The following is a 27,551-nucleotide window of genomic DNA, read 5'->3' on the forward strand; positions in this document are numbered from 1 at the left end:
TTTGGACTACTGATTTGAACTCTAGAGCATTTACTTTTTAAATAAATAATAAAAAACCTCAAAATGTAGATATGAAACACATTTAGACTTCTCATACTTGGAAAAACATACAACATGAAGTGAGAACAATCCAAATCCTGCTTCCATTCAACTTTGTGTTTTCTTCCCAGTTATGGACTCAAAAGATGATACATTAAAGAGTGAATCCTTTGGACCAAAGAGAATACTGTGTAGTGTTGGCAAATGTTGTTTACCAAGACTCTGACTGACTACCTCATGACACATCCCTACTCCCCAGACTACTCATTAGATACCCTCTGGGCAAATTAATGCAGATGGACACGCACATGCCACATGTCACATGCACACTCACACACTCAAACACATATGCATATCCCTCAGTGATGCATTAACCTTTAACCACCAGCTCACTTCAGATCATCTGGTACACAGACACACGGAAACATTTCAAGACACAGAAACGGTTGTCTTATTATACACTGTTTGTTTATATAATTGATACACCGACATCTTTGCTCTGTCATATTATATCTACAGTCTGTCTTTGATACTTCTGAAATAGTCTGATAGCTCTCAAGGGCATCCAAAAAGAGGTAGAAGAGAAGAAAAGAGCAATATGAATAGCGCTGTCCATTCAATTGCCTCTAATGGAGTGGTAAATAATGTAGACATGCTATATAGACATACACTAACAGCATTACACATGACAAACAGCAGAGCGTGCAGTTCACAAACATAATCTACTGAAAGAAGAAATAAGCCCATTGGTCTTCTTCACTAGAAGGTCTATTTAGTTTTAATTACTCCAACTAAACCGTTTGAACTAGCTCTATTAAAATACGCTGCATTAAGACTCCATTATACTGGTGTGAATAGTCATTGCATCACTCCCGGATTGTTTCTTTCCCCTAATTCTCTTTATGGATTGGATTTAATTCCTTTTATCATGTCACCCAAAAACTAGAGGTCACACTTATCTAATTAACATGCAAACAAGCCCATTCCCTTTTAAGTGTCAAAGTCTCTCCTTCAAACAAATGGCTTTGTACAGCTCATTGGTAAGCAGTGCTTAAAGTGGCATATTGAATAGCAGATCCATACCCTGTTGTTTTAAACTATGACAGGATATTTTTTTTCTGTCTGCTATGGAGGGAACACTGTGTTGCAGAATGAACACAAGCACACCAGGTGAAACAGAAGACTGCTCAAAATAACAGAAACACTGTGTGGAATCAGAGCCATGCCTGAAAGTCACCTCATGTATTTATAAAAAGGCAGAATATGAGGAGCCAAAAACAATGAAATCCTGCAAATGAAAGCATTTAGAAACAGTGTTTTACCCCCACTTCCCTCCTCCATCCACTGGTTGTTAAAGGGTACAAGTTGTGCATCTAATTATGGATCTTACTTGAGAAACGTTCCCTGACTTATGTGGCTCTTACATTTCACGGACTAACAGATTATACTACGAGTAAGGCTGATTACCTCTTCAGTCTGCTATTCCCAGACCAGCTTCTGGTGTTTGTGAGAGGAAGCAGGCACAAATTGGGTGTGTTGTGTGTGAAACTACAGAGTTTCTACAAAACATGCATCCACTGGACAGCTAAATTGGACCATAGAACTTTTCAATGTTGGTCGGTCAGACTGAACTATGACATCAATTATACAATAGATTGCCATGACATTTTGTATGGACATTCATGGTCCCCTGAGTGACCCCCGGTCCTCTCCTCTGGCGCCACCATGAGGTTGACATTTGCGATTTTTAGTGAGATGTCTCTATTGGTATGGATCACCATGAAATTTGGCACAGACATTCATGACCATATAAGGATGAATTGTAACTTGGTGATCCTTTAAAGCGGTTGAAATCAATATTTTCATAATAACAATGTATCATAAGACAGATAGTAGTAATGAACCTACAGAGAATTATCCCTCCACTCTGCAGCTCCACACAGTTTTATGGAGCTTCATAGTGAGTTTCAGCTCTATGTTGAGCTATCCAACCTGCAAATTTACTGTTCTGGTTCACTCTCATGGCGTTATTTTCAGACCCAGCATGCAGCTGTTTCATAGAGGGAAACACTCTAAAAACCTGCTGCTCAGCACTAAAGAGCCAACAGACATAGTTAGCAACTGTCTCGGGAACACAGTGGAACATTTATCACCGAAGAGCCAACTATTTCCCTCAGGAGTTGGTAGAGATCAAAACCAGAGTGGTAGAAAAAAGTGAATATTGGACTTACATTCATCAGGTGGACAGAAACACGACTCTAAATGAATGCTAATGTTGCTCCATTACCGCTGGATTTGTAAATGTGTAAATAATAAATTTTTCTTCATCTGTTATTATACATCTATTACTTTAGTGTGAGTGGTTTGACTTTAAGCAAAAAGTCAACATTACCAGCAAGGGGGGGGGAGGCAAACTATGCTGACCTTTTAACTGTGAATGCTTTGCCTTTTGAAGGATGTGTCACTGAAAATGAGACTGCAGACCTATAGGCTATAACAGGAAGTGAGGAATGTTTAGCTGCTGTAATGAAAACACACAACATACAAGCAGATTCAGAGCTTTGGAAATAGATGGTATACACAAGCTCTCAGACTGAATCTTCTTCTTCTCTGCTTGTTGTCTTGTCTGTTCAACAAAATCATAAATAGAGGAATGACTCAGCTATCAGTAAAAGGGGAAGGCGACTGAGGGTCAAGAGTCCATGAAAGCAAATGAAAACAAACTGAAGAGAAAATGCAGACTGTATGAGAGGGGAGACTCTTCTTAAGGACAACAGACGATACCCCCTCCCCCCCAACACCTCCCCTCCCAGAGCAAAGTATCAAAAAGCAGATGGCCAGATTATCAAGACTTCAACTGAGTTCAGCTGCCTCTCATGACATTGTGCTACTGCTTTTTTCCAGAGAAGGCATCGTCACACTAGCCTGCACCGGCATGTCATCTCCCCCACTGCTGCTCCTCTGATGAATAGTTTCATGAATATCTCAGGTATCAGATATTCATGAAACTATATGAAGGTAGCCACAGATCAGTGCAGAGCCCACCCGTTGACCTTGTAAATGAAAAAAACTCTCTCAGCTCAAGCTCTGAATAAGGGTCATAAAGAACCAGGCTCCCTCCATTTCTTCCTCTCTCCTACCTGAAGAAAAAGAACCTTTATTCTTTTTATCACTTCTGGGTTTTTGTTGTTGTGAAGCCTGTTTCACATCTGCCCCCCTCCCCCACCCCCACCCCCACCCCAATTTTATGACCATGAAGAATGAGGAAAATGGTTCTTGGATCGTGAGATGCGTAGCTAGACCGTAGGAAGGAAACCTGCTCTGAATCTCAGTCAGCACAATCCCAACAGCCTATTACCAAAAAAAATATATATTGTTTTGAATTATTATTATAATTTATGTGTACTTATATGGAAAATAAATGTCAAACTGTCACAGGAAAGGCACTTCAGAGGCATACATTATTATTCTAGTCTTGTGTGATAATAAGAGGAGTGGGCACTAAAGAGCAAAGCCTTTTTTCATGCTTCTTTTACCTTTATGAGAAAAATGGACACAATCCAAAGGTGACTAGAAGGTCATCACAAACCTAATAACCTGATACATTCACTATCACTGCATTAGCACTAGATAGATAGATAGATAGATAGATAGCCACTGTAACCCATCAAGTGATGTCACAGCCTTTGTGCGCCTCCCCTGCAGTCTCCTGGAACTGAAATATTTGAATATTTTCACCTCACTTCAAAACTTTTCTCCTCGGCTCTGCCATCAGTCGGAGCACCGAGGAGTAGTGGGTGTGATGCCGGTGAGCGTGTGGTCGTTGTGCCTCCGCCGGAGCGCTCTCTCTGCCGTTTGACAGCAGTAAGAAGGTAAAAACTGGACAGGAGCAGATACATGTTAAAGGACTGTACCTTGGGGAAAAGTGGCAGCCCGGAGCCCGTCAGCATGCGGGTCCTGTTGAGCGTCCTATACCCGGTCCTTTCCCTCACCATCTTCGGATTATATCCATCCATGGTGAGTTTCGTTTTACATATTATCTTCTACAAGGTTTCAGGGTGTTGTTTTGTATTAAGTGCTTCACGTTGCTGTGATTACACCCCAATATTAAATTAAACTCGGGGTCTTGGGGACATGCTCCGGTACGTGCCGCTCTCTGTAAATAGGCTGTCTTGCCAAACTTCATTTAAAAGTCACAGCATTTAATATTTCATTACATTACAGCAGAAATATAATCCAAATTAAACAAGATTTAAAGACGTTTTAAAAACCTGCAGGAAGCTCGACATCGGTGCAGATTCAACGCACTTAAAACTGCATTTCTTATAATTACAGTGAATTTAAACTTTAAATAATCCGGATTCTTGCAGACCTCCACAGCGATGAACTGAAATGAGAATCAATTCCAATCATAAGCTATTTACTAGATTGTGAATAACGAATTCAGTTTGATCGGAAATTGTTTTTCCCCGCCTTATGTCCAAGAAATCATTAAATTGCCACATGTTTAATGCAGATTTGCTTGCCACAATCATCGTAGAAATAAACAGAAAGTCCTGCTGCAGTTATGCAGTCAGCACAACAGCGAAAGCAGCATCTTACTTTCCTCTAACAGCATTATAATTGTCTGGAGCATAAGTGGCTCTGTGCTAAAACACAGTCATTTCCTTTGTGACTAATCACTTTTCTATTATTCGCCCATCGTGGTCACTTGTGGATCCTCTCTGGGCTGTAAACTAAATTGATTGTAATGTAATTATGAGAGAAAGCATTAGGCGACATTATGAGTATTTCAGCACAGGCTATTGATTGTGTTTTGTCTATTAGATGGTGACGCTTAAGACTCAAGAATGCTTCCATATAAGCTGGGTGACAGCAGGAACGTGTCCCTATAACATAACTTCTTCACCCTCCTTCAATGATTTTGTATTTAAAATATCATTTAACTTGTGTGCTAAGAGTTAAAGCTGACAACTCCGTTTATGATTAATGGATAAATCAATGCTCAGGGCTCCAGGTCTCCTGGTGTTGAGGGTGTGGAGCTGTCCACTCTGTGGTGCTGAAACTTCACCTCACCAGCTCTCTGGCTGTGCAGTAAACCACAGAGAAAAGACACATTATAGATCCATCCCCACTTTCAGCTTTCTAAATGTTTGCTGTATTAATGATCCTTGTTCCATCATCATGCCAAAATAAAGTAATTAATTAGTCAATAGATAGAAAATTGTCCATCAGCTCATCTTAATGTAATATATGAAGTCGGAAAACCAAATGTGTTGTAGTTACACCAACTCGGAGGTGCTGCTTGTTTCATATGATTTCATTTAGTCTTTTTTGTTACCTCAGTTTTTGTTTTGACAGGTGAAAAACAAATGAATAATTTCCCAACAATTCATCTCTGGTCTACAGGTTTTTGACTTTGTCTGTCAGTGCGTGTGTATGTGTGTGTGTGTGTGTGTGTGTGTGTGTGTGTGTGTGTGTGCGTGTGCGTGTACCCACTCTCTGTCATTCTCTTCATATTTTACAATGGTGTTTCTGAGATGTTACCTCTGAGAACTATCACTCAGTTTAGCTTCTATCTTTCATCTGCTTGCGATTAAATCAATGAATACTCTTCTGCCATTGAGGAATATGAGATAATGCCGGAACAGGAGCTGCATGCAAATTACTAACACTGCCGCAAAGGTCTTTCTGCTTCAGTGTTAAAAAAGACGATCCGAAAAGGCAAACCTTTATATGGCATTACACTAAACTGGAAATTATTAAGCTGTCACTCACTGGCTGTCAGACCTTGTACACAAGGCTTTATTCACAGATGTGTTCATTCTAGCAAAGCGTAGCAGCCTTTACACCTCTAGGCATTCAAGTTATGGTGTTATGTATTCATGCTGCCTTTTTGTTTTTCTCCCGACAGATTCAGGTTAGCACCTTTAATATAATTAATCCTGGGTGAACTGGTTAAAGCTGTGGCTAATGTTATGGATTTTCTCTTTGTTGTGGAATGATATGACCCTGTTTGGCAGTTATTACCTCTGCAGTGTACACAACAGATCCCTAAGGAGCCTTTGTGAGAAAATGAAATATTTGCATAGTGTAGTTTTCCCTTATGGTCCGTGCCAGCCGGGTAATTACACAGTGGCTGCTAACGGCACTGTGTTGCTCTCATCATGATCAAAATGATGAGTGGAATATGTGTTTTATGATTACACATTATATTCCGCACCTGGAGGACATATCGATTGGAGGAGCAAGAGAGACTTAATAGACTTCAGGAGTCTGACGTCAGACTGTTGCCAGAATTCAATCGCCCACTTAAAATTCAATAGACAGTCGTCACAACTAATGGCTGTAATTTTGTCGAAAAATCAATTGTGAGATTTATTTAAGTTATCTATTTAACAATCAGTTATTGATTTATTTATTTATATGTGTGCCAAATAGTGCTTTGTTATGGTTAAGATTAGACATTGCAGTACTGCTCCCTGGGATCTGGTCAGTGACAGTAAAGAGATGCAGAATCTTGTGTTTTTTCTTCGAGTACATTATAGACCTTAATTCAGCTTCATGTGATTTGCACCCTGGTGTATAAACAAATGATGTGCATGGCTGCTCCGGACAAAACTAAAGCAACTGTGAATAATGTGAATGTTCATGAGGAGTCTCTCTTGGGGATTTAGTTACAACACCGGTGGGATGGAGCGTTTGTGTAGGCACCTGCCCTCTGTGTTAGCCACTGTGAGTAGGTGGGAGGCGAGCATACACACGCCAACATGCGCTTACGCTCACACACAATCTCTAACCCACTTGTGATGTTAATCTCAATCTTGACAAGTTTTCAACCTCGGCTTTTGTTGCAATGCTTAAGGCCATATAATCAGACTTTGATCAGTCTTTAACAATGTGAGCTGATATGGTATTCCTTCTCTATTGCAAAGGTCTGGGAAAATCCTGCTGAGAAAATACTACACCCACCGATTGATTTGACACCTTGTTGATCATTAATCATATGAAACATAGTGCGGAAAGGCATTCTTTGAAGTTATCTTGTATTACAGAGCTGAAGGGGTCTTCCGCCACGCTTGTCTTCCTTATTTTAAAATCCTTTTTCAGCTCACATTAGCATTTATGTGCTTGGTAGGGAAATTTGTCTGGCACAGATGCCATATTAAAAGATGAGAGCTTCCGTGGGCACACACCTACACATGCACACAACCATTTAGCGAAGGGGAAAAAAGGAAGGAAAAAAAAACGCTGGAGGCTTCATATTTTACATCGCTGTTTCACCACGGGCCAAATTAGAGATGACACCCTCTAACTATGTGTCAACATGAACAAAGCAAACACAAAGCCACAAGACTGCCAGCGCTGGCCATTAGTTGTGACGCTGCATGTTTCATGTGTGAAACAGGGAGGGGGTTGTCAGAGCTTATGGACTGGAAATAAAGAAAGCAAGTCCACTGATGATGGATGTGAATCGTTTCTACTAGCAGCAGGGTATATATAAAGTGATTTCTGCTCGGACATAGAGAGATGTTAGACTGTTTGAGCCTGTGAGAGGCTGTAATGAGTTTTCTGTCACTTTCTTTGAATGTGTGGTTTAGGATGTGTCTATTGTTAGCCTAGGTATGCTAGGTAGGCACACTTTGGGAAAAAATGTCAGTTGAGCTTATGCTTGTCAAGCAAGTGAAGCCATCCTGTTGATTGGTAATAAGATATCTAACTACTGGCAGTGACCGAGATAACCACACAGTCAACACTCAACCATTTTCTCTTCTTTCATTGCTCTACCTTGCCATTTTCTAGCTTCCAGTCTGTACAATTCATCCCGCAAAGTGATACTTCATAAGGTGCCATGTTTAATCTTAATAATGTGTAATTAAGGAATGCTTAACTTTGCTGTCTTTTTTTATATGTGATGATTATGACTCTTTTAAAGTGACTTTCCCTTGTTTTGAGCTTTTTTTCCACTCCCTCGGGTGAATGAAGCTTAGTTAATAATAGTCTAAGCATAATTACAGGAGTTGAGACATGATGTTGAAACTACCGGGGGCATAGTTACAGCCCTCTCCCTCTGTTCCCCTTATGATTACTGTAATTACAACCCAAGCGGTCTCCATATCAGACACATATCACTAGATGAGAGCTGAAAGGCTGGACTTGAGAGGAATGGAAGACAGTTGTGGTCTCAATAAATTTATAATGTAGTCAGTCAACCAGAGAAATGATTATGGGCCATGCTTGTTAATTTCTTACTAGCAAAGATAAAATGTAATATAACTTATAAGTAGCTTTAAACAGAGAAGTGATTTCCATTGATGCTGATGTAGTAGAAGAGAGTGTAGTTTGAGTTTGCTATGTCTAACTCAAAACTTAAATTGAGTTTAAGAAAGGTATGCCATAAAACTTGTTTAACAGTGACTGGGAATGTCTATTTTGGTTTCTGTATTGGTGTATTTTCAGTTTTGGCCATGAAGAACTGACCAGTTGACAGTATATTAAGTCTCACTGCACTGAGTTACTGTTGCTTTTCCTCTCAAGCTCTCTGTTTTTGTGTGGTTGTCGTGCAATGGACCCTTGTTTCTGGACTAGATAGACATAAACATGCATAGCCGAAACTCAATTTTCAGGAATCTTGTAAAGTGGGTCTTAAATATGCAGTTGACAGCTACATAATGATATCATGCTAAAAGACTGAGGTTAAATGAGGTTAATGTTCATGCTTAGTTCACTTCTTTGGAATTTTAACATAACAAGTGTCACTATCTCAGGTAAAGTTGGCTGTGGCTGCTGGAGTAATAACTTCCCCAAATCAATATAGCATGAAAAACTGACTATTGCCTCCCTAAACTCAGAACTGGCTTCCATGCAGCAGGGAAATACTGCACAGTGGATGTCCAATATAGTTATTATTCTTTTCCAAAGTCAAAGGTAACATTGTCAGGTGTCTTGTTTTATGTGACCCAGACAAACCTAAATATATTCATTTTAGCATTATGTATGACAACAAATAGCATGAAATCATCACATTTGAGAAGCTAAAGCTAATTTTTGGTAATTGTCCTTTAAAAAATTGCTAAAATGACTAACTGAATATTAAAATAGCATGGATAATCGACTAACTGTTACAACTCTAATGTAGTTAGTTAACAATGTGCAACTTGACTTAGTAAGCTAGTTCGCTAGACATGCTAACAATTTTAGCTTAAGTTTGGGCAGATAAATGCACTGTTTAATTAATTCCAGGATTTGGAGAGGCTATAAAAAAAGACAGTATTATTCTTACTATGTGCGTCACTTGTGGATATGTAAAAGATAGTCTTTTATAGCTTTCCAGTGCAGCTACTATACGATATGTGTAATAATTCAGATGTGCAACAGGAAATATGATCAATTTCTTAGGCCTTTAGAAAACCTGCAATCACAGAAAACCCAAAGTCCATAAACTAGTTAGCTAGCTAACTACTTAACATTTACCTTACACGCCCATATATCCTAGTTTTATCAGCATACATACTTTATTAGAAGCACATTTCAGACATATGCTCTAGAAGATGCTGAATTTAATTTTCAAAAACTGAAAATCACTAACTAAAGCAGAAGTGTATGAGTTAAGTTTAAGGAAAGCAATAAATTGTAATATTACATCAAAGAGTGTCCTGGAATGCACTGAACATACTAATGCGATGGTATCTCGGAGTTCAAAGCAGTTGTCTGATTGTTTTTTCCCCAAGTGCATCCTAGAATTGAAATGATTGCCTATTGCCCTGCTGATATTAAACCAGTGTGGACACACGCATCCTTAAATTATGTATAATCTTATTTTCGGCACATTTTCCTGCTTTTACATCAGAATGGAGTCTGAAGTGTAGAGCCTTTGCTGCAGATTTAATGTCCCAGCACACCGGCACATCTGTGGAACATAATTAGAAGGAGAACTTTCAAAGGTTGCTTTAAAGAGCAAGAAATAATCAGGTGAACTGCCTTTGTTGTAGCATTTTGTAAGATGTGGCCATGTCTGTGGAATCTGTGACATTAATATGGCAGGAATGTCCTTTTCTCACTGTTGGGAGTTTCTATTGCAATACTAATGAGCAGTCTCTTACTTAAACACTTAACCTGAGAAGAAGACATGCATTTTGAGGACACAGATGTGATGTAGGTATCAATTAAGGAAGGTTCTTATCATTGCAGATCCTATGCTTAAGAGGAGCATCTTATAAATTACATCCAGTCTTTTCATCTCATGTTTGAAAATGTAGCTACATCGATTTACTCAAATTCTGGTGTGTGTACATTGTGGACACTTATGTATATTCTGACAAGGAATAGAAGTACAAAGATGCCCACATTAACTTTCCTTATTTCAACCTGACTTATTCAGCGTACCGAGAAATAACTTGGCATACTGTCACAGCTGCTTAGTATTCTGCTTGCGTATGCATGTGCCATTCAGTGTGGCCTGGAGCTGTCCACTGGCTTTACTTCACTGATAATGTTTGATGACTGCTTCATTATCATCCTCCGTGGTACTCATGACTGACATGTCGTCTTGCTCAGTCAGAAGACTCATTGAAGCGCGCCCTAGAGAAGAAGCGCGAGGGTGTGAACCAGATAATGTTGCAGCTCATTCAGAAACTGTCTAGGGCAGAATGTGCCGAGCTCCTGCAGAATTATCCATTCAATCTTCTCTTTGCTGGGGTCAGAAAAGGCAAAAAGGTGGCACGCCTCTAGGAAATTAATCTCCCTGTACGCCTTTCATCATAGTCACATCTGAGAGACAAGACAGTTTTCTCTTTCTCTTTTGCTGTGTCTTTTTTTCCCGCCCCCCGCCCTCTTTTGCCTCCATAATATGCAGCATCTCTTTGTGAGTCTCTTACTGGAACCAGTTTTGGTCTCACAATCATCGTTGCCAGGATTGCTGTTGCTGCCATCTTGAGGAGTGTTACCATTTGTCACTGTTGTCTTAGATGTCCGCATCAGTCTGCTTACAAAGCTGGCTGCACATGCGAGTTCATCTTCCCCTGCCATTAGAGCTAAAATGTTAACTCGTTTATGCAGTATGATCATCAGTTACAGTACTGACATGCGCATTCCACTTCACTTGCCTCCAATACCCTGGTGGCTTTTTGTTTGGACAGGTTGATAGATGACTGGATAGATAGCATCTGTTTAGGTCTCTGTCTAGTGGCAGGCAGGACGGCAGCACTATTATGATATGAGATTCAGTTTTGTTGGCATCACTGGCACCTGGATTTGTATTTAAATGTATACAATACAATACAAAGCCAATTTTAACCTGTGCACAAAGGTTTGACACAAATCAAAGTAGACATGGAACCAACGTGTTTTTATCCTGTGTGATAAAAGCTTTAAATAGCTAAATAGAGCAGAATCTACACTAAGCAAAGCTGCAAATCAGTGAAATTACTTAATTGCCTATTCAGATTGTCTGCAATTTAACACACATATTCAACACTTAAAAATGAATGGAAAAGGTGCAGATGCAGTATTTCATCACCCCGAATAAATAAATGTCAAATATGAGTCATGTTGGAGGGAATGTGGAGAGACCTATGCAAAGTTCACTCACATATTCTGGTCATGTGAAATGTTAAATTCACACTGGGAACCGAAATATAATCTATTTTGAACATTTCTTCCAGATTTTATTGTATTCGTCTTCTCAGGTGTCATAAATCCTGAAATAATGCACCACAAGGACAAATATTTACTCTGAACACTTAGAGTAAGCTCTTTGAACGTAATAACAAAAGAAAACAAAAATTGAAGGAAGAGGGGAAGCCCAAGCATAGATAAATGGAAATAATTAGTCCAGCAGATTAAAAATGCAGAGAAAATGACTTATAAACTCTGAGGTAATATCAAACGTTTGGAAAGGAGATGAGATAAATGGATAGGCTTTGTAAAGTGAGAACATGGAGGAAATGGATCCACGAACACAGATATTTATAGATGGGTGGATGATGTGTATTAATGTGATGATATGTGGTAGATACACATGCCTATACTGACACTTGTTAGGTACTGTATGTATAAGCACATATAGCACATGTGCCTGTCTTTTCAGATACATACATACTGTCTGGCCTCATTGTACTGACAACATTAATAATTGTATAACTGTATCTTTTCTTCCTTTGGTTAATCATAATTATATTTTTGATGATTAGTTCACTATTGCACATAATAAAGCATGATTAGATTGGGGCTGTGAATATAGTATGGACAATGAATTTAAATAATGTCTCAAGAGAGTCTTAAAAAGAAGAATTAGTGGCAAAGACTGAAGTTGTAAATGCTCTGGTGTAATCTGTGAAACATAAATGTATTTCTATTCTGTCATCTTATACAGTATCTCCATTCTCTTGAGATGTTGCCACTTGATACATTGCCAACTGAGACTGAACTTCATACAGTCAATATGCCATATGTTATACTCCAGTGTCAGTACGGCAATGATGGCTGCGTAATATTAAACGCGTGTCCATTTGTTACCTCTCTGCAGCTTCATCTGATGCTTTTGAGGGAGCTGGTTACCTCTCCCGCTATTTACTGTATCCAGGCTGTTTTTTCCCCCTTTTTTTTCTATAATAGATCGATTTCTTCCACTGCCACTGACAATCTTTTAATTTTTTATCAGGAGCATCTCACCTGTGGTATCCCTCAAGGGAATTCCTAACACTGCCAGACTCATACTGCTGCAGGGTAGCAAATGGAATCAGTCATCATGGGACTGGCAAAAGAAATTAGATCAAGAGACCGAGGCTATACACAGCGGGATGGAGATTAGTTTACGGTGCAGGCAGTCAGCTACAGTATATGGACTTGCTGTGAGTCTTGGCAGCGGTCACAACAGATTCACTTAGCTCTGAACAGAATCATTCCTTTGCAAAAATCTGAAGAGTTCTGCATGAGGGGAGCAAAGTGCAGCAAACATCTTTTCTCAAGTGCAAGTTAATGTAAAAAAATAGTCTTAAATGTAGTACAGCAAGAATATCCTAAAGCAAGGAGAGGAGTAAAACAGCTCTACTAAATAATATGCATAAAAAAAGTAAAGTATGAAGCAACACAACCTTTAATATTCCTCTACTTCCAACACTGTTTGCAGAAGCGTAATCATAAATTGCTCACCGCCACGGGTGAGAGAGAAGGAAGTGATTCGGATCTGATGACAGCAGCTAGCTCTCTCCGACATTATTCACCGACTCAATCTTAACCATATTAACTTATCATTTTCACTCCATTATCAACCCCTAATTCTTTCCATCATCCGCACAAAAAAAAGGTTGATGAGGACAAAGTTAATGGTAAGTGTGTAGTAGCCAAGGTAAAATGCATGTTGATGACAGAATAACAAACAGAAAATGGATTCAATTAGGTGTGTAATTGGCAGGATACCTGTCTGCTGTGAAGAGCATGAATCATATCTTCCACAGGGAGGAATTCATTATCATTATTGTTTACGCTTTGTAGGTACGCTGTTGACTTTGCATGTTTTTACTACGAGATCCATGATTAGAAAAGCCAATCTTTTCTTGTACAGCATGCCAGCTGTGTGCAAACAAAGTTGTCCAGACAAAAATAAGAAAGACAACCGTGGTGACGGGCAATTTCCCTTGGAACTCAAACAAACAACAGGACATAAAACAATATATTTTTGACAAATGACAAGACAAAAATGTGTTTTTCTTCTCTGCGAGCTTTAGATGATGATGATTTGTGATATAACAACTAGTCTGCGGCTAATCGTGGTCCAACATACACCTTACTCAAGTAGTGCGATATGGATATTTGTGTACGAGTTAAAGGATTAGTTCAAATGTCTTAAAATAGAAGTAAATAATCACTCTAATCATCCCTCCTGTACATACTGGCTAAATAACAGACCTCCAGTATAAAGGATGGGGGGGGGGGGGGGGGGGGATCCACAGTCCTATGTAAAAATGCAATCTAAAATTCAGCTGAAGTCAATATGAGGCTTCATCAGTCTGAGTTAGACCAATCATAGGGGGGTATTTTCTAAAGGTAAAGACTATTTCAGTACAACACTTCCTCTTTGTGTTATCATCACTCCACCACATCTCAGCAAGTGCACTCCAGAGAATCAGGAAGGAGTGAATCTTTTAATAAAAAAGACTGTAAGTTTGGAAGATACCCTCGTGACTGCTGAAGCCTCTTATTAGCCTCAGTCAAACTTTAGAATGTAGTACATATATTTCTGTACAGAGCAAAAAAAAAATGTGTCTCCCTTCACTTCCACTGGAACTGCATTAGACAGGAATCTCTCACAGCCAGTATTATTACAGTGACCACTAACTGTTTTGTCACCACTGTTTTAATAAATTGTGAACATGGCTATAAACTTTTGAAATGAAAATGATTTGCATATTGATAGATTCAGGATTGTTTCTATCAGGGTGAAAGTGGAGAAGTAATTTTAAGAATTTTGAAAACGGTAATTGGACTTTTTGAGGAGAAACCATATCAGACACAAATTATTATTCCTGTCAGAGTTGTTATATATCGACAACTCCAAACTTATAACACTGTCTATATATATCAGGAGTGGATCTTTAACTATTTTCTATAACTATTTTGTAAGTGAATATTTAGTACCTACTGTGTTAATGTAACATCTTTAGAAAATATTTAGATCCAAGTCAACATACATGGAAGAAAACACAACTCCACCAATGTCTCATAAGATGATATATCATAATTGACTTAAAGAGTGTATTGGTTCTATCCTATTGGTTTTCCAGACAGTTTTACAAGTAAATTGAGCTAGCTAGTAGCTACAAGCTATAGCTAAGTCAGTTTTATAGGACTGGCCAATAAAGGCTACTACAGGCATTTCATACATACAGGTTTTAAGAAGCATCTAATAAAAAATCTCAGCCTTTTAGCTTTATTAGACTACCTCAATCACTTACAATGAACAAAACAGTAAATGTGTGACTGCCAAAATAATATTACAGGTAACTAACTACACCACTTTTATGCATCAAACGGTGCATTTCATGACAGATTATGTTAATATACTTCCATTCCATGCCTGTCATCTAGATATTACTTGTGGGCCAGATGACAGATACAGTCGTAATATACAGTACTGTTAATGTCACTCTCGGCTTCACTGAAGCATTGAAACTTTGAAGCCTAATTCACAGTTTAATCAGGTTGCCTCATAAAAGTCCAGCATTAATAGGGAATAGAAGAGAGACTGACCTTGTGTGCAGTGATAAAAGTAATAAAGTCATGATCATTCATTATGGGAGGATACTGCGCTGTCTGATAATCTTTGAGTCAGTTATTTTAGAATTTTTCAATAATAAAGACTGAGTTTTAGATAACCCTGTTGGATGTTTTAGCTGGGCACAATAACATGAACACTTGTATAATACGATCCCAATAATGTGATGAATCCAGCCTGTTAGAAGATTATACAGTACTGTACTGTTACATTGTCGTTACTAATGGTAATAAAGGGGATGAGGAAATTCTATTGTAATTCTGAAGGCCATAACATGTGATATTACTGCATCACACTTATATATAAGGGCTTCTTATTGGTGTCTTTGTTTCTATAATATAGAGCAGAGAATAATGTCTAAGCATAAAACAGCTATTCAAATGAGTCCAATTTAAAATGACACCAATGTCTCTACCAGGGATATCACTATCTACTCTCCTATTCCTTAGCCAACACTCTCAGAAAAAAATGAAGTAAATAATATACACACTAAAGGTATGGGCTACAGTCCAAAAACAATTAAAGGGAACTGTTGCACTGTCATCACGAGCCATGCCCATATGCCTAAATATAGAGTTTCTCTCATCTATGGCAGATAGTGCTTATAAAAGATGGGCTGAGAGTGAGATTTTCTGGGACTGCCCAAAAATAAAGACATTTTGGAAACATATAAAGGAAGAAATTGAGAAAATTTTAAGAACAGACATCCTCCTGGACCCACTACTATTCTTATTGGACAAAGCACCAGAATACTCTTTTACCATTGAGCAGTGCTATCTAATGCTTATATTGTTGATGACGGCAAGAAAAATGATTACTACTAATTGGATGAAGCCTAACCCCCCTGCAAAAGTGCAATGAATACAAAAAAATGAGACACATCTACCTGATCGAACATATGCTATATGAACATATGGTGTCTCTCAGGCTCAAAGCAACATTATTTTATTTGTATGTATCTTACATATGTGTGAAGGTGATTCTGTTTTGTTCTGTATAAATTGCCTGTTAATATTTATGAATGGCAATAAAGTTTTTCTTTAGACACTAATGAAGAAATAGATATTAACATGGAGATTTAGATGTATTTAGTCAATTTTAACCTAAAATAAATAATAATAAATATAAGGTAAAATAATAAGCAAGTTAGACTTAAAGTACACAATCTTATTCATTTAGAAGGAAGTCTTAATTGATATAAAGTCAATAGTGTAATTATATTTTACAGTTGTATCCACCAGCTGTAAAGAGCAGGAAACAGAATGATTAAATCATAGAGTATTGAGGAACCTCACAAAAAGGCAGTATCATAAATATGGGGAACACAGCAAGGTGAAATCATTCTAATCAGTAACAGAAGCAGGTTATCTTGTCTTTTGAAAATATGTAGCATTCAACATTGAACCCCTACCTAAAAGTGGGAGTTGTGTGTTGAGTGAGAGCAGATGGGAGATGACTGCAAATCATCCAAACCTTATCCAGAATATATTGTCCATATGTAACAAGTGATTTTTATTTATTTAAATGTAGTAATGTTGCAATGATAAAGGGATAGTCACACATTCAGCAAAATGTCTGTGTCTCAGTAAAATGTCTGAATCCTGATTTTGAGAATTTTAATGAAGTTTAATCGTACTGCTGATTGTGCTAGTGCTATTTTTTATATTCATATCAAAGAATAAGACCTGAGGGGATTATATACAGTGTTTTGCTGATGTTTTCTTCTTACTACTGTAAACATATTGAGCATTGGCACAAAATATTGTCTGCTGGCTTTATTTCAAAAATATTGATGACTGCTGCATTCTAGCTTCCAAAAAGCCATGAGTCAAACAGTCATAAAAGGAGGCTCTGAGATTAAGAATAAAAACTATAGAGGACACATATGTATTGGCAAGTGGTTGTATGTTTGTGTTAGTGTATATTGTATGTGACCACTGATGCGTTTGTGTGTGTGTGTGTGTGTGTGTGTGTGTGATGCCTGTGTAGAGAGCAACACTCTGCTGGGCGGCTGGGGAGAGCTCTGAGCTGCTGGATGCTGTTTTGTGAGGATGATTAATGGCTAGACTTTGGCGCGCAGCTCTGTGAAACCACTGTAGCCTTGGAGTCTGATTTTCTTCCATCTATCGTGGTGAGAGATAAAATAAAAATAAAAAAAACATTGAAAAATTTGTCTTCGCCTCATCAACAACACATTTTCATGAATAAAGCACAACCGTTATTAAACTGCACAAAGAAAAAACATGTTACGCCCCAAGTTGGATACAGTCGTAGCTTCTAATTAAATAAGCATCTCAGCCAGTGTTTGTGGAGAATTAGTTACACTCTTTTATGTTTGTGCTGTTACACCATCACATCTCAGACACACACATATCTGAGAGAATGACATCAAGCCAGTCCATTCACCCTCTGAGACAAATTGCTGGACTTGAGTAGCAATCATCGTATCAGTCTCATTTACTGTAACATTGGGCCATCATTTTTAATCAATAAGCCAGTATCAGTGAGATTGGCTTTACTGTCAATTACAGTACAACCCTATTTTTTTGACTTGTTTCTCCTCCACGTCCTTCATTTCGTCTTCAGTACACGTTGGTGCCCTCCTTGTTTATCGCTCACCTCATCTTTTTTCACGTGCTGTCTTTGTGCTTCTCCGTGACAGCGTGTCTTGCTGGATGCCTACTCCTCTTCCCCTATCTCCCTAATTGACAGTCAAGTCCTCGTTCTTGTTCTTTGTCAGCATTGTCCTCTTTTCTGTCTTTCTTTCTTTGGTTTTTTTTTTGTTTCAGTTACTGTTTACCTACATAACTATCTCCTCATCTCTTCTGTGTCTTCAAAACAAGACGGGGGGAAAAAAAAAACCTTCCAAATTTACATCCTTTTCTTTTGATATGCAACTTGGATTATAGTGGATGACAAAGTTTATCAGTGGAGGCCTTGGTGGAAAACTACATAAATATTTATGTGAATACAAAAGCGTCTTCAGGCTTGTTTGTCTGTGTTGTTTGATTGAAGTGTCAGCTAAATCTCTCTATTGCTAGCGAGTGCATGGCCACAGGTCCTATGAATAATTGAGAAAAGTATTTGATGTTTCTCAAAGTTCATGTCTTCAGTTTTCAAAGTTCTATAACACTTATTTCTAAGTGAATTTTGTTGTGGCAGTGGAGAGTACTTGAATCAGACTGGCCAGATATTGTGCACTATTTTTAGATAACCCCACAGTTCAGACATGGTGCCATAGTAGTACTGTAGTAATGCAGCTTAAATAAAAGCTTTAACAATAAAGTGCTGATCGAACCTTTAAAATTTTATTTCAATTTAAAGACCATATTGCCCTAAAATATGAATAACCCAAACTTTTTTGCCAACAAGTAGGCATAGTATAAGTCCAACCCATGCTCCAAGCAGAGTAATGGACAGCTGTGAGTTACAGTAATGAATGAATGAATGAATATGACGTAAGCTACTGTCCAGTTCATGATGTGTTTGTGTGATACCTAGTGTATGAGATCATTCTGAAGATAAACATAATAATAATAATAATAATAATAATTAATGGATAAGGACGTTATCAAAAAAAAGATATATATACTGAGTAGGGTAGAGCTTGTATGAAAGTAACACTTTTTAGATAAATGTCATTTTAAAATATAATGTTATAGACTAAAACTCCTTTTCATTGTGAACAACAACTCATAACAGTTGTTATACAAATGTGGAATGACTTCAGTATGATTTGACTTTGAACGGAGGTTGTGCATTGTTACTTTCGACCCCATCAGTCCTGATAAAAGCAACACATGGGTGAGTCAAACGTAGCATAACAACATATACTTGAACTGTTTATATTATTCTTGTTTTTATTAAAAATGTCTGATAATGTCCTTGTTAATATGTAATTGCAAACATATTGCATTTTCTCTTAATAAATCTTAATTAAGAAATATTACATTTGAATTTTTAATTTCATCTAATGTTTATAACAACAGTATGAATAGTGAACTTCACAAGATAATTTAACAGGAAAACAGTTTTAGAAAATTGCACATTTCATTTTATTTTTTGAATTCATGTCACAGTTGTGACAGATATAGTGCTCTATGCCCTCAGTACATGGCTTGGACTGGTGCAGTGAGAATAACACTGACTGCACCCACACTCGGCGAAAATGAGCTGAATATCTCCCCACACACAAGACATTCCTCATCCTTGTCCTGGGAAACTGTGGGTGCAGTGTTTTGATCAGAGTACAGCTTGCACACACACACACACACTGTGATTGCATTGGTGGCGGGACCAAAGAATCAGCTGTTACTGACAGTTTAACCTGACTTGCTTCTATGCTGAAAAACTTTGACATGGTATGGATCATGAATATGACACGTGAAACAATGAACACAATTTGTCATTCAAAAAAATGGACTGCTTGAGTGACTTTACTTCCTGTGGTTAGAAACAGCTTTTCAGTGGAAACGCTTCAAAAGTATGATTTATCCACATGATTTCTCAAGGTTCTGGTTAAGCATTGTGTGTTATATGTGCTGATGCAGTTAGACATATCAGACTTGTATAGGCTTGGAGAAAATCATCCTTTCATTCTGTGTTATTTTCATACTGGCTTACCCCTACCAGAGATATTGCCTTTTACAATGCTAAGTGCAGAGCCATCACCTGTTATAAATCTGTGGGCAGAGGCACTGTAATCCTCCAGGCATTTTCAAGTGGTGGCAGCCACATACCTATAAATTATGTCTATAATCCAGACCCGAGAGAAGGTTTGACTGCTCTACCTTCTGCCTGAAAAAGTCTTCTTTCTGCGTAACTTAAGTTTCATCTTCAACATATTAAATTTATTTACAAGTGCTTGGAAAGAGAATTTGTGAATAACCCAAATGCCCAAATGTTTGTAATAGGGGGATTATCTCAGTAAAGTCATGACTAATGTACTATTCTGGGGATGTGACTAATTGGTGTGTTCAGCCATAGTAAAAAACAGGGGATTTATCTGTGTTCAGATTCAGATGGAAGTTTAAAAACATCAAAACAAGCAAAAATGAAGGCATTTGCATAGATTTAATACTCATTTCTAGAATACCCATCACATCATTGCTGAAATATTACTAATGTAGGTACTAAAACAAAGTGGACCCAACACTGAACCTTGGCATACTCCTTTGCCACATTTATTATTATCATTAAAGGTGAAAAGTGTATAGTTGCACTACTCATCACAGAGTTTCACGTACATGTCTGCTGCCATGTCATTGTTGCTACCTTTAGAATCACTTGAGCTCAACAGCCTTCCAAACAGAACCAGTGTCACATTAATATGAAATCTATACTTTTACCACACATAATCTAAGTTGCATATCTGTTTAACCATAGTGTCCATGTGTACTTGTGTTTGTGCTTGCAGACTATCGGCCCAAAGGAGGGCTGGCAGGTGTACAGCTCAGCCCAGGATGCTGATGGGCGCTGTATCTGCACAGTGGTGGCACCAGAACAGAGCCTGTGCTCCAGAGATGCCAAGAGCAGACAGCTTCGCCAGCTACTAGAGAAGGTAAGCATATGTAAAGGGGAGTACCACCTCAGTGCTGTATTTATTCTATGCACACACACACACACACACACACACACACACACACACACACACACACACACACACACACACACACACACACACACACACACACACACTCTTCTCTGTAAAATATGGGAATAAGGAAAGAAAGAATTCCTACAAGATGTATTGTTATTTTCAGAGATGTAATACTCCCAATACTCTTAATAGATACTTTAACATCTGTATTTAACACATGTACACTGCTGCTATACTTTGCCACGTTTGTTCTTCTTTGATAATAACCAGCTACATATTCAGGCACACACAGTCTCACCAGGGAGTACTCATCAAAGTTCCTTTTAATTAAATGAAGTAAAAGGAAGGAAGGAAAGAAGGGAATGTATTATATCTATACTTCCCATGCTTAACACTAAAAATGCTACAGTATACTGTTTCATCCATACTATACATAATTATTCAGTGTTTCAGTAACTTTCCTGTTTGAATTTAACAACTATATAATGTTTCAATTATAAAAAGTTATAATCACAAGATGAATTAAAGTTGTGTCTTTGTAACAGACCTGAAGATTTTTGAATGTTATAATTGATGTAAACAGTATAGATAGTATGGATAAAGCTCAGCAGACGCCTCACAAAAACAGTTAGTGCTTGGTGGTTCTGTTTGAGGTGACTATTTATCATAGCTTGTTTGATTCTAGGTGCAGAACATGTCCCAGTCCATTGAGGTGCTGAACCTGCGAACTCAGAGGGATTTCCAATATGTCATGAAGATGGAGAACCAGATGAAAGGCCTGAGAACCAAATTCAGACAGATTGAGGATGACAGGAAATCCATCATGGCCAGAAACTTTCAGGTACTCCACAGGGCCGTTCAATCATAGTTCAGTTAAATCAAATGCGTCTAATCTATTCAGTTTTTATTTATTCATCATAATTGTTCTTGCAATTTTTAAATTATTATATTTCAAGAAGGAGAGCCACAGAAAAGTCTGGAGAAATGACTGATTCAAACCCAGGAACTTGGTACCCACTTTGGACTAATATTTCATTTAGTTATTCTGCAGGGTACATTTTTGGAAAAGTTAGAGAATAACTCACAAAGTACTGTGTCAGTAGTATTTCCTCAAGATCGTGATGAGAAACTGTAAAGCCTCTTTTGCTTAATGCTGAAATCAGAGAAAATACTATCTCCAGTCTTCTTTGACTTTTACACCTCCAGTAATCATACACTGAATCTTTTTAGCACCAGAACTTCTGAGTCTAGTGCCATCACTCTGGGTGTGGCGTTCCTACTGTGCATGCATTGTAAATATTCAGCTAATTTGTACAAGTTTGATAGTCACAGCTAACTAGTTAACAGCTCACTTCACCTTTATATGGAGAACTTTTGGATAGGGCATGCCTGAGTATGTTGTCAAGCCAGGAGAACATGTAACCTACACTACAAAATATTCAGAGGCGCTGTACAGTAATTCAGAGAGCGCTTACATCTTTGGTTGGTTAAGAGGCTGTTTTTGCTGATGTAGTTTCCCTGTGTGGATTGGATTGGACAGCCATGTTTAATATAAAGGTTAAAATAACAAATCTTACTATCACATAAACACTGTACAAGTGAAATACAGTAATGGACTCACATTTTGGGGGAACAGCCCCTTTATTAGTGGAGTGTTTGATACATGGTCGATCCAGAAATGCATGGAGGGATGATGAATGGTTCATTAGTTCATGGTTGGCTAATGGTTCCATTAGGTGCTTCATACTGTACATACTCCATCAGTCAGCCTGTTTTCTCATGAAGAATAATACTAGTCACTTACTATATCATGAAACTGAATATGCTATCATACGTAGGTATAATTACAAATTATCAGTGGTACAGTCTCACCAGTGCTTGCATGTATTGTTTTGATAGCAAATACTTGACATTTATATGACATTTACTGAGGCATGATATTCTCTTCTGTCAAACTCTGTCAAACAAATTGTAGTTGTGTCTGTTCCTTGCTGTCACACTTGTCCACATTTTTCTACTTTTCTCTGTTTTTCCATTTCTGTTGCTGTCACTGTCTCTTCTGCAGGAGCTTAAGGACAAGATGGACGAGCTGAAGCCATTGATTCCCGTGCTAGAACAGTACAAGATGGATGCTGCGCTCATCTCCCAGTTCAAGGAGGAGATCAGGAATCTGTCGGCAGTCCTGACAAGCATCCAGGAGGAACTTGGCGCTTATGATTATGATGAGCTCTATCAACGAGTCTTGAGACTGGACAGCAGGCTCCGTAGCTGTATGGGCAAACTAAGTGAGTGATGCACACTACAGTCAGCTAGATGCTTGAATAAGTCACAATTATTACACCTATACTTACAATTGTTTATTACTGTAAATAAACTGTATGTACAGTTAGCACAGGCAATGGTACAAGTGAATAAATAGTGCTGGGAAAAAAAATGCATTTGCATGACATATCATTGTCATAGCAACAGTATTTTTGTTCTCAAAGTATACCTCAAAGTTTATTTTTGGTTTCAGAGAAAAATAACCAAAGAAGAAATGTAAATTGTTAATGCATAGCCTGATTCCCTTGTGTTTTGAAGTATATGATCATAAACTAGTACATTCTGTGTTCATTCCAGGGCACCTACTGTAGATACAGCAGGGTACTTTTAGAAACTTACTTTCAGTAGCTGGAAAACTGTTGCTCTTTCATTTGATATCTTTTTGCAGAATGTGTTTAACCGCGGTGTGATTTCACCTTGATCTCATGCCAGTGATGAAAAGTAGTTTCTGCTGGGATTGTTTGGCGTTATGACTGCATTTAGCTTTTTCAAACAGAAAAATGTTCTCACGTGTTTTAAAGAAGGCCACTGAAAGTGATGTAGTGTATCTGATTTCATTATATTTCATAATGTAGCCTTGATAGCTACAATCATAGCTTCCACTAATGCTGGAAGGAGCTTTTCAGGCTATTCATGATTCAACTGACCACTGAGCATGACACCTTTCTTTACAGAGGCTAAGTACTGTAACACCATAAATGGAAGATATGATGATATTTTCAAGTATTATGAATTACCATAAATGGGTAAAGTAGGTGTTAGATGTCGCACACTTTTACAAAAGCTTATACAAAATATTCTTTTGCTGTTACATTTTGCACTACACACTCTTTTGCTAATTGTGTATACATCTCATCTGTTGTACCGAACATTTTTGATCAAACAGGAGTTCTGTATATATAAAAAGCTTGATACATTTTTAGGTTTTTGAGTGCTTTAAAAGCAATAATATGTGCTTGAAAGCAGAGTTGCTTTTAACTACAAACAGCAGTTGCACTATTATGATTCAAGTTAAATAAAGCAGCTCGCTGACAGTGCTATCTTAGTAGGCTATGCACAGAGGGCACACTCTCTGGTGGCACAGGCATGAAATTGGCTTGAGAAATCTAGTTAGAGACAAAAACCACCACAGCACATCTTATCACTGCATTTCTGTATTAACAGCGTGTGGGAAATTAATGAAAATCACTGGACCTGTTACAATAAAGACATCTGGAACCCGGTTTGGCGCATGGATGACTGATCCTCTAGCATCAACCAGAAACAACAGGGTGAGTTATGAAGGCGGGGGATTGCTTTCTGAGGGCTGTGTACTATATATGTGTTGTGTTTTCACAGTAGAACTAAAAACAGTGCTGTCTTCTGGGGTTTTTTGAGTGGGTTTAGATTTTAGCAAATTACAATGTGAAGTAGAGATGTTGATGGATTTCTCATTCTAAACACTCCAGTTGCTTTTTATAGAATCATATAATTAATTTTTTAAAGGTTAGATTCAGTTATGTTTATTATCAATGTGACATGTTTATCAGGCTTCTCACTCTGCTCTCTCTGATGCAGGTATGGTATATGGACAGTTATACCAACAGCAAGATCGTACGTGAGTTCAAGACAATGGAGGACTTTGTGGCAGGAGTAGTTTCTCGAACCTATAACCTCCCATTCAAATGGGAGGGAACCAATCACATTGTCTACAATGGATCGCTTTACTACAACAAGTACCAGAGCAACATTATCGTCAAATACAGCTTCGAGACTGGCACCGTGTTGGCCCAGCGAGCTTTGGAGTTTGCTGGCTTCCACAACATGTACCCATACACATGGGGAGGGTACTCCGATATCGATATCATGGCTGACGAACTGGGAATGTGGACCGTGTATGCGACCAATCAAAACGCTGGAAATGTCGTCATCTCCCAAATTGATCCTGACACCCTCCAGGTGCTGAAGACTTGGAACACCGAATACTCCAAAAGGAACGCAGGCGAATCATTCATGATCTGTGGGACGCTCTATATCACTAACTCTCACCTGTCAGGAGCAAAGGTTTACTACGCATACTCTACGAAGACGTCATCTTACGAGTACATAGACATTCCTTTCCACAACCAGTACTTTCATATCTCCATGCTTGACTACAACGCCAGAGAGAGAGCGCTGTATGCCTGGAATAACGGACACCAGGTAATATTCAATGTCACCCTCTTTCACGTCATAAAAACAGATGATGACTCTTAGACATTATATTACTTTTCCAACTACAACTACAGCACCATCATTTGTGATACCAGGACTTCCTAATTAACCATGTTTTGTTTTGTGAAAAATGGACGATGGTATCTTTACTTGCCATTACTTGAACTTTTCTAATTTGTGGCTCTGGATTCTTGGCTGAATTGAGCATGGACATGCCAATGACTTGATACTTTACTGGAAAACATGTTTTACACTTTTCCATTGCTGCTGATCAGACGTGTATGCCTTATTTGCTGTGTGTTGGGTCAACCAGCCAAAGACTCTTGATAGCTTCTGCATGAATGTCTACATTTCGTCTGCAGTGATTTCCTATAATATAGCTGTGTTTTTGTTGCAAATCTGTTTTGCTTACAATGTTTGCATTTTTGTCTATTTAAAATCTACCTAAAAGTATTTAAAACCTTAAAGGCAACCTCTCCTGCATATTTGCCACCATGTAAAGCTAGTTGATTATAAAGTGTAGCCGTTCTTTTAAAGATGGGCCTGTAAAATATTGTTGTTATGTATGTCTCTGTGGAAGAAGAACTTTGTATTTTTTTATTAAAAAAACCAAACAAACACAAAAAAACATGGGAGAATATCTGTACATTTTCATTAAAATTAAAATATTGTACATTTCATTAAAAATGTCTTTGGCTGATAAAATTGACATCTGCCATGATCTGATGAAGAGCATTAGCTGTCTTGTTTGTTTTTTGCTTGACTGAAGTGTGTACATAATATATGGCCCCTTTCTTTATATTTATTAAAACAAGAGCATAGATGAATGCTGATATCAGTAACTGATGATGGCGATGACGGTGTTGTATGTCTCAAAAAGGTAGGGATTTTCATGCACTCAACAGGAAGCTTTCTGATGGCTTGAGAGTCATCCATTGGCATTTCAATCAGCGTGAAGTGGCAATGAACTACTAGGATGATTCACTGCATTCACTATAATTGCATTCCCCTCAACATCGTGTCTCTATCTTCAATAACAAGGAGACTTTTGCTTTATGGCACCTGATGGTGAGTTCTGAATATGTCACAGCACGGTCTATCTTTTTTATGGGTAAACACGCAGTCACAAATTCAAGCACATATACTAGAACATGCCTGATGCTAAGTACATTTGCATGCAGGCTCATAAACAAACACTGACACGCTTGGAGGTGGAGTGTAAATCTGTTAATTTCATCATCTTCCATCAGCAATCACAGAGAACTGCAGTATCAGTAACATGTCCTCATACAATGACCTTCAATTGAAATTAACCATAAAGTCATATATCCTACCAATAGAACTACTGTACATGGACTAAGTAGAGCAGTGATCAACAACAAATGTCTAGAGACTAAAGCTAATTTAATCAATATAACAATATTAACATTATAGCTCTCGAATTTGCTTTTCTGTCATTAGAACAATGTTTTTCATAACAAGCTGACTGGATTTTTTAACAACCCCTGCCGTTTCCCCCCATTTATTGACTCCCAAACCAGGCATCAAGGCTACAAGTGTCTCTTAGTTAAAGGACACGCATCTCCATTGTATCCCCCAACTAAACCACTACCACCAGTAACAACAATACAAAAAGAAACTTCCCATCAGCGGGTCTTTATTAAATCAAAAAATGGCTCATGCAGAGAACTCGATTAGCATTGATCTTCCCACTCCTCCTCCCTGTGCACAGCACGTGGCTTGTTGAATGGGTGGCTGGTTATTCTTAGAGATAGGAGCATTAGATCAAAGTCTGCATGTTTGACCACACGCATCTTTATCTGCGCTCAGCGGCTGTCACTGGATACACAGCGCAGGCTGGATGCGCTCCAGTGGTTACTATTATCAGACAGACTATATCAGAACAGGCTTGCACTGGCTTCAGGCTGTTGGACTCACCTGTGATGTGTTTTTGATTGGACTCATTTGGATTCTTTTAGGGTCAGAACCTGAATGCATAACGGAACTGTGCCAAGTTGGAAACAGGCAAACACAATGGTGGATATTGGTCAGCATTTGGATTTTAGTCAAATAAGTGATTCCAGAGTAAAAATACAATCCAACAGCAAATAAATTGAAATGCCA

General features: G+C 38.2%; 1 protein-coding gene across 2 annotated transcripts; it reads left to right on the forward strand.

Moving 5' to 3' along the window:
• The first annotated feature begins 3,987 nt into the window (after positions 1 to 3,987).
• Positions 3,988 to 25,469, forward strand: olfm3a (olfactomedin 3a). 2 transcript variants are annotated; one of them, XM_053342743.1, is made up of 6 exons: positions 3,988 to 4,056; positions 20,730 to 20,873; positions 21,598 to 21,753; positions 22,978 to 23,197; positions 24,399 to 24,505; positions 24,792 to 25,469. In XM_053342743.1, the coding sequence occupies exons 1-6, from the start codon at positions 3,988 to 3,990 to the stop codon at positions 25,467 to 25,469; spliced, it is 1,374 nt and encodes a 457-aa protein (XP_053198718.1). The 2 variants fall into 2 exon arrangements, with proteins under 2 accessions (XP_053198718.1, XP_053198719.1); XM_053342744.1 differs by lacking the exon at positions 3,988 to 4,056 and adding an exon at positions 20,654 to 20,669 and having other exon boundaries at positions 20,707 to 20,873.
• The last annotated feature ends 2,082 nt before the right edge of the window (positions 25,470 to 27,551 follow it).

The sequence above is a fragment of the Scomber japonicus genome, chromosome 21 (assembly GCF_027409825.1).
Source record: "Scomber japonicus isolate fScoJap1 chromosome 21, fScoJap1.pri, whole genome shotgun sequence".
NCBI classification, from domain to species: domain Eukaryota; kingdom Metazoa; phylum Chordata; class Actinopteri; order Scombriformes; family Scombridae; genus Scomber; species Scomber japonicus.

What these genes read in the sequence shown, in the direction of transcription:
- olfm3a (XM_053342743.1), top strand. Translation starts at nt 3,988, where the DNA reads ATGCGGGTCCTGTTGAGCGTCCTATACCCGGTCCTTTCCCTCACCATC. An exon ending in TCGGATTATATCCATCCATG is followed by an intron (nt 4,057 to 20,729) that starts GTGAGTTTCGTT and finishes TTGTGCTTGCAG; the next exon opens with ACTATCGGCCCAAAGGAGGG. An exon ending in CATCAACCAGAAACAACAGG is followed by an intron (nt 24,506 to 24,791) that starts GTGAGTTATGAA and finishes TCTCTGATGCAG; the next exon opens with GTATGGTATATGGACAGTTA.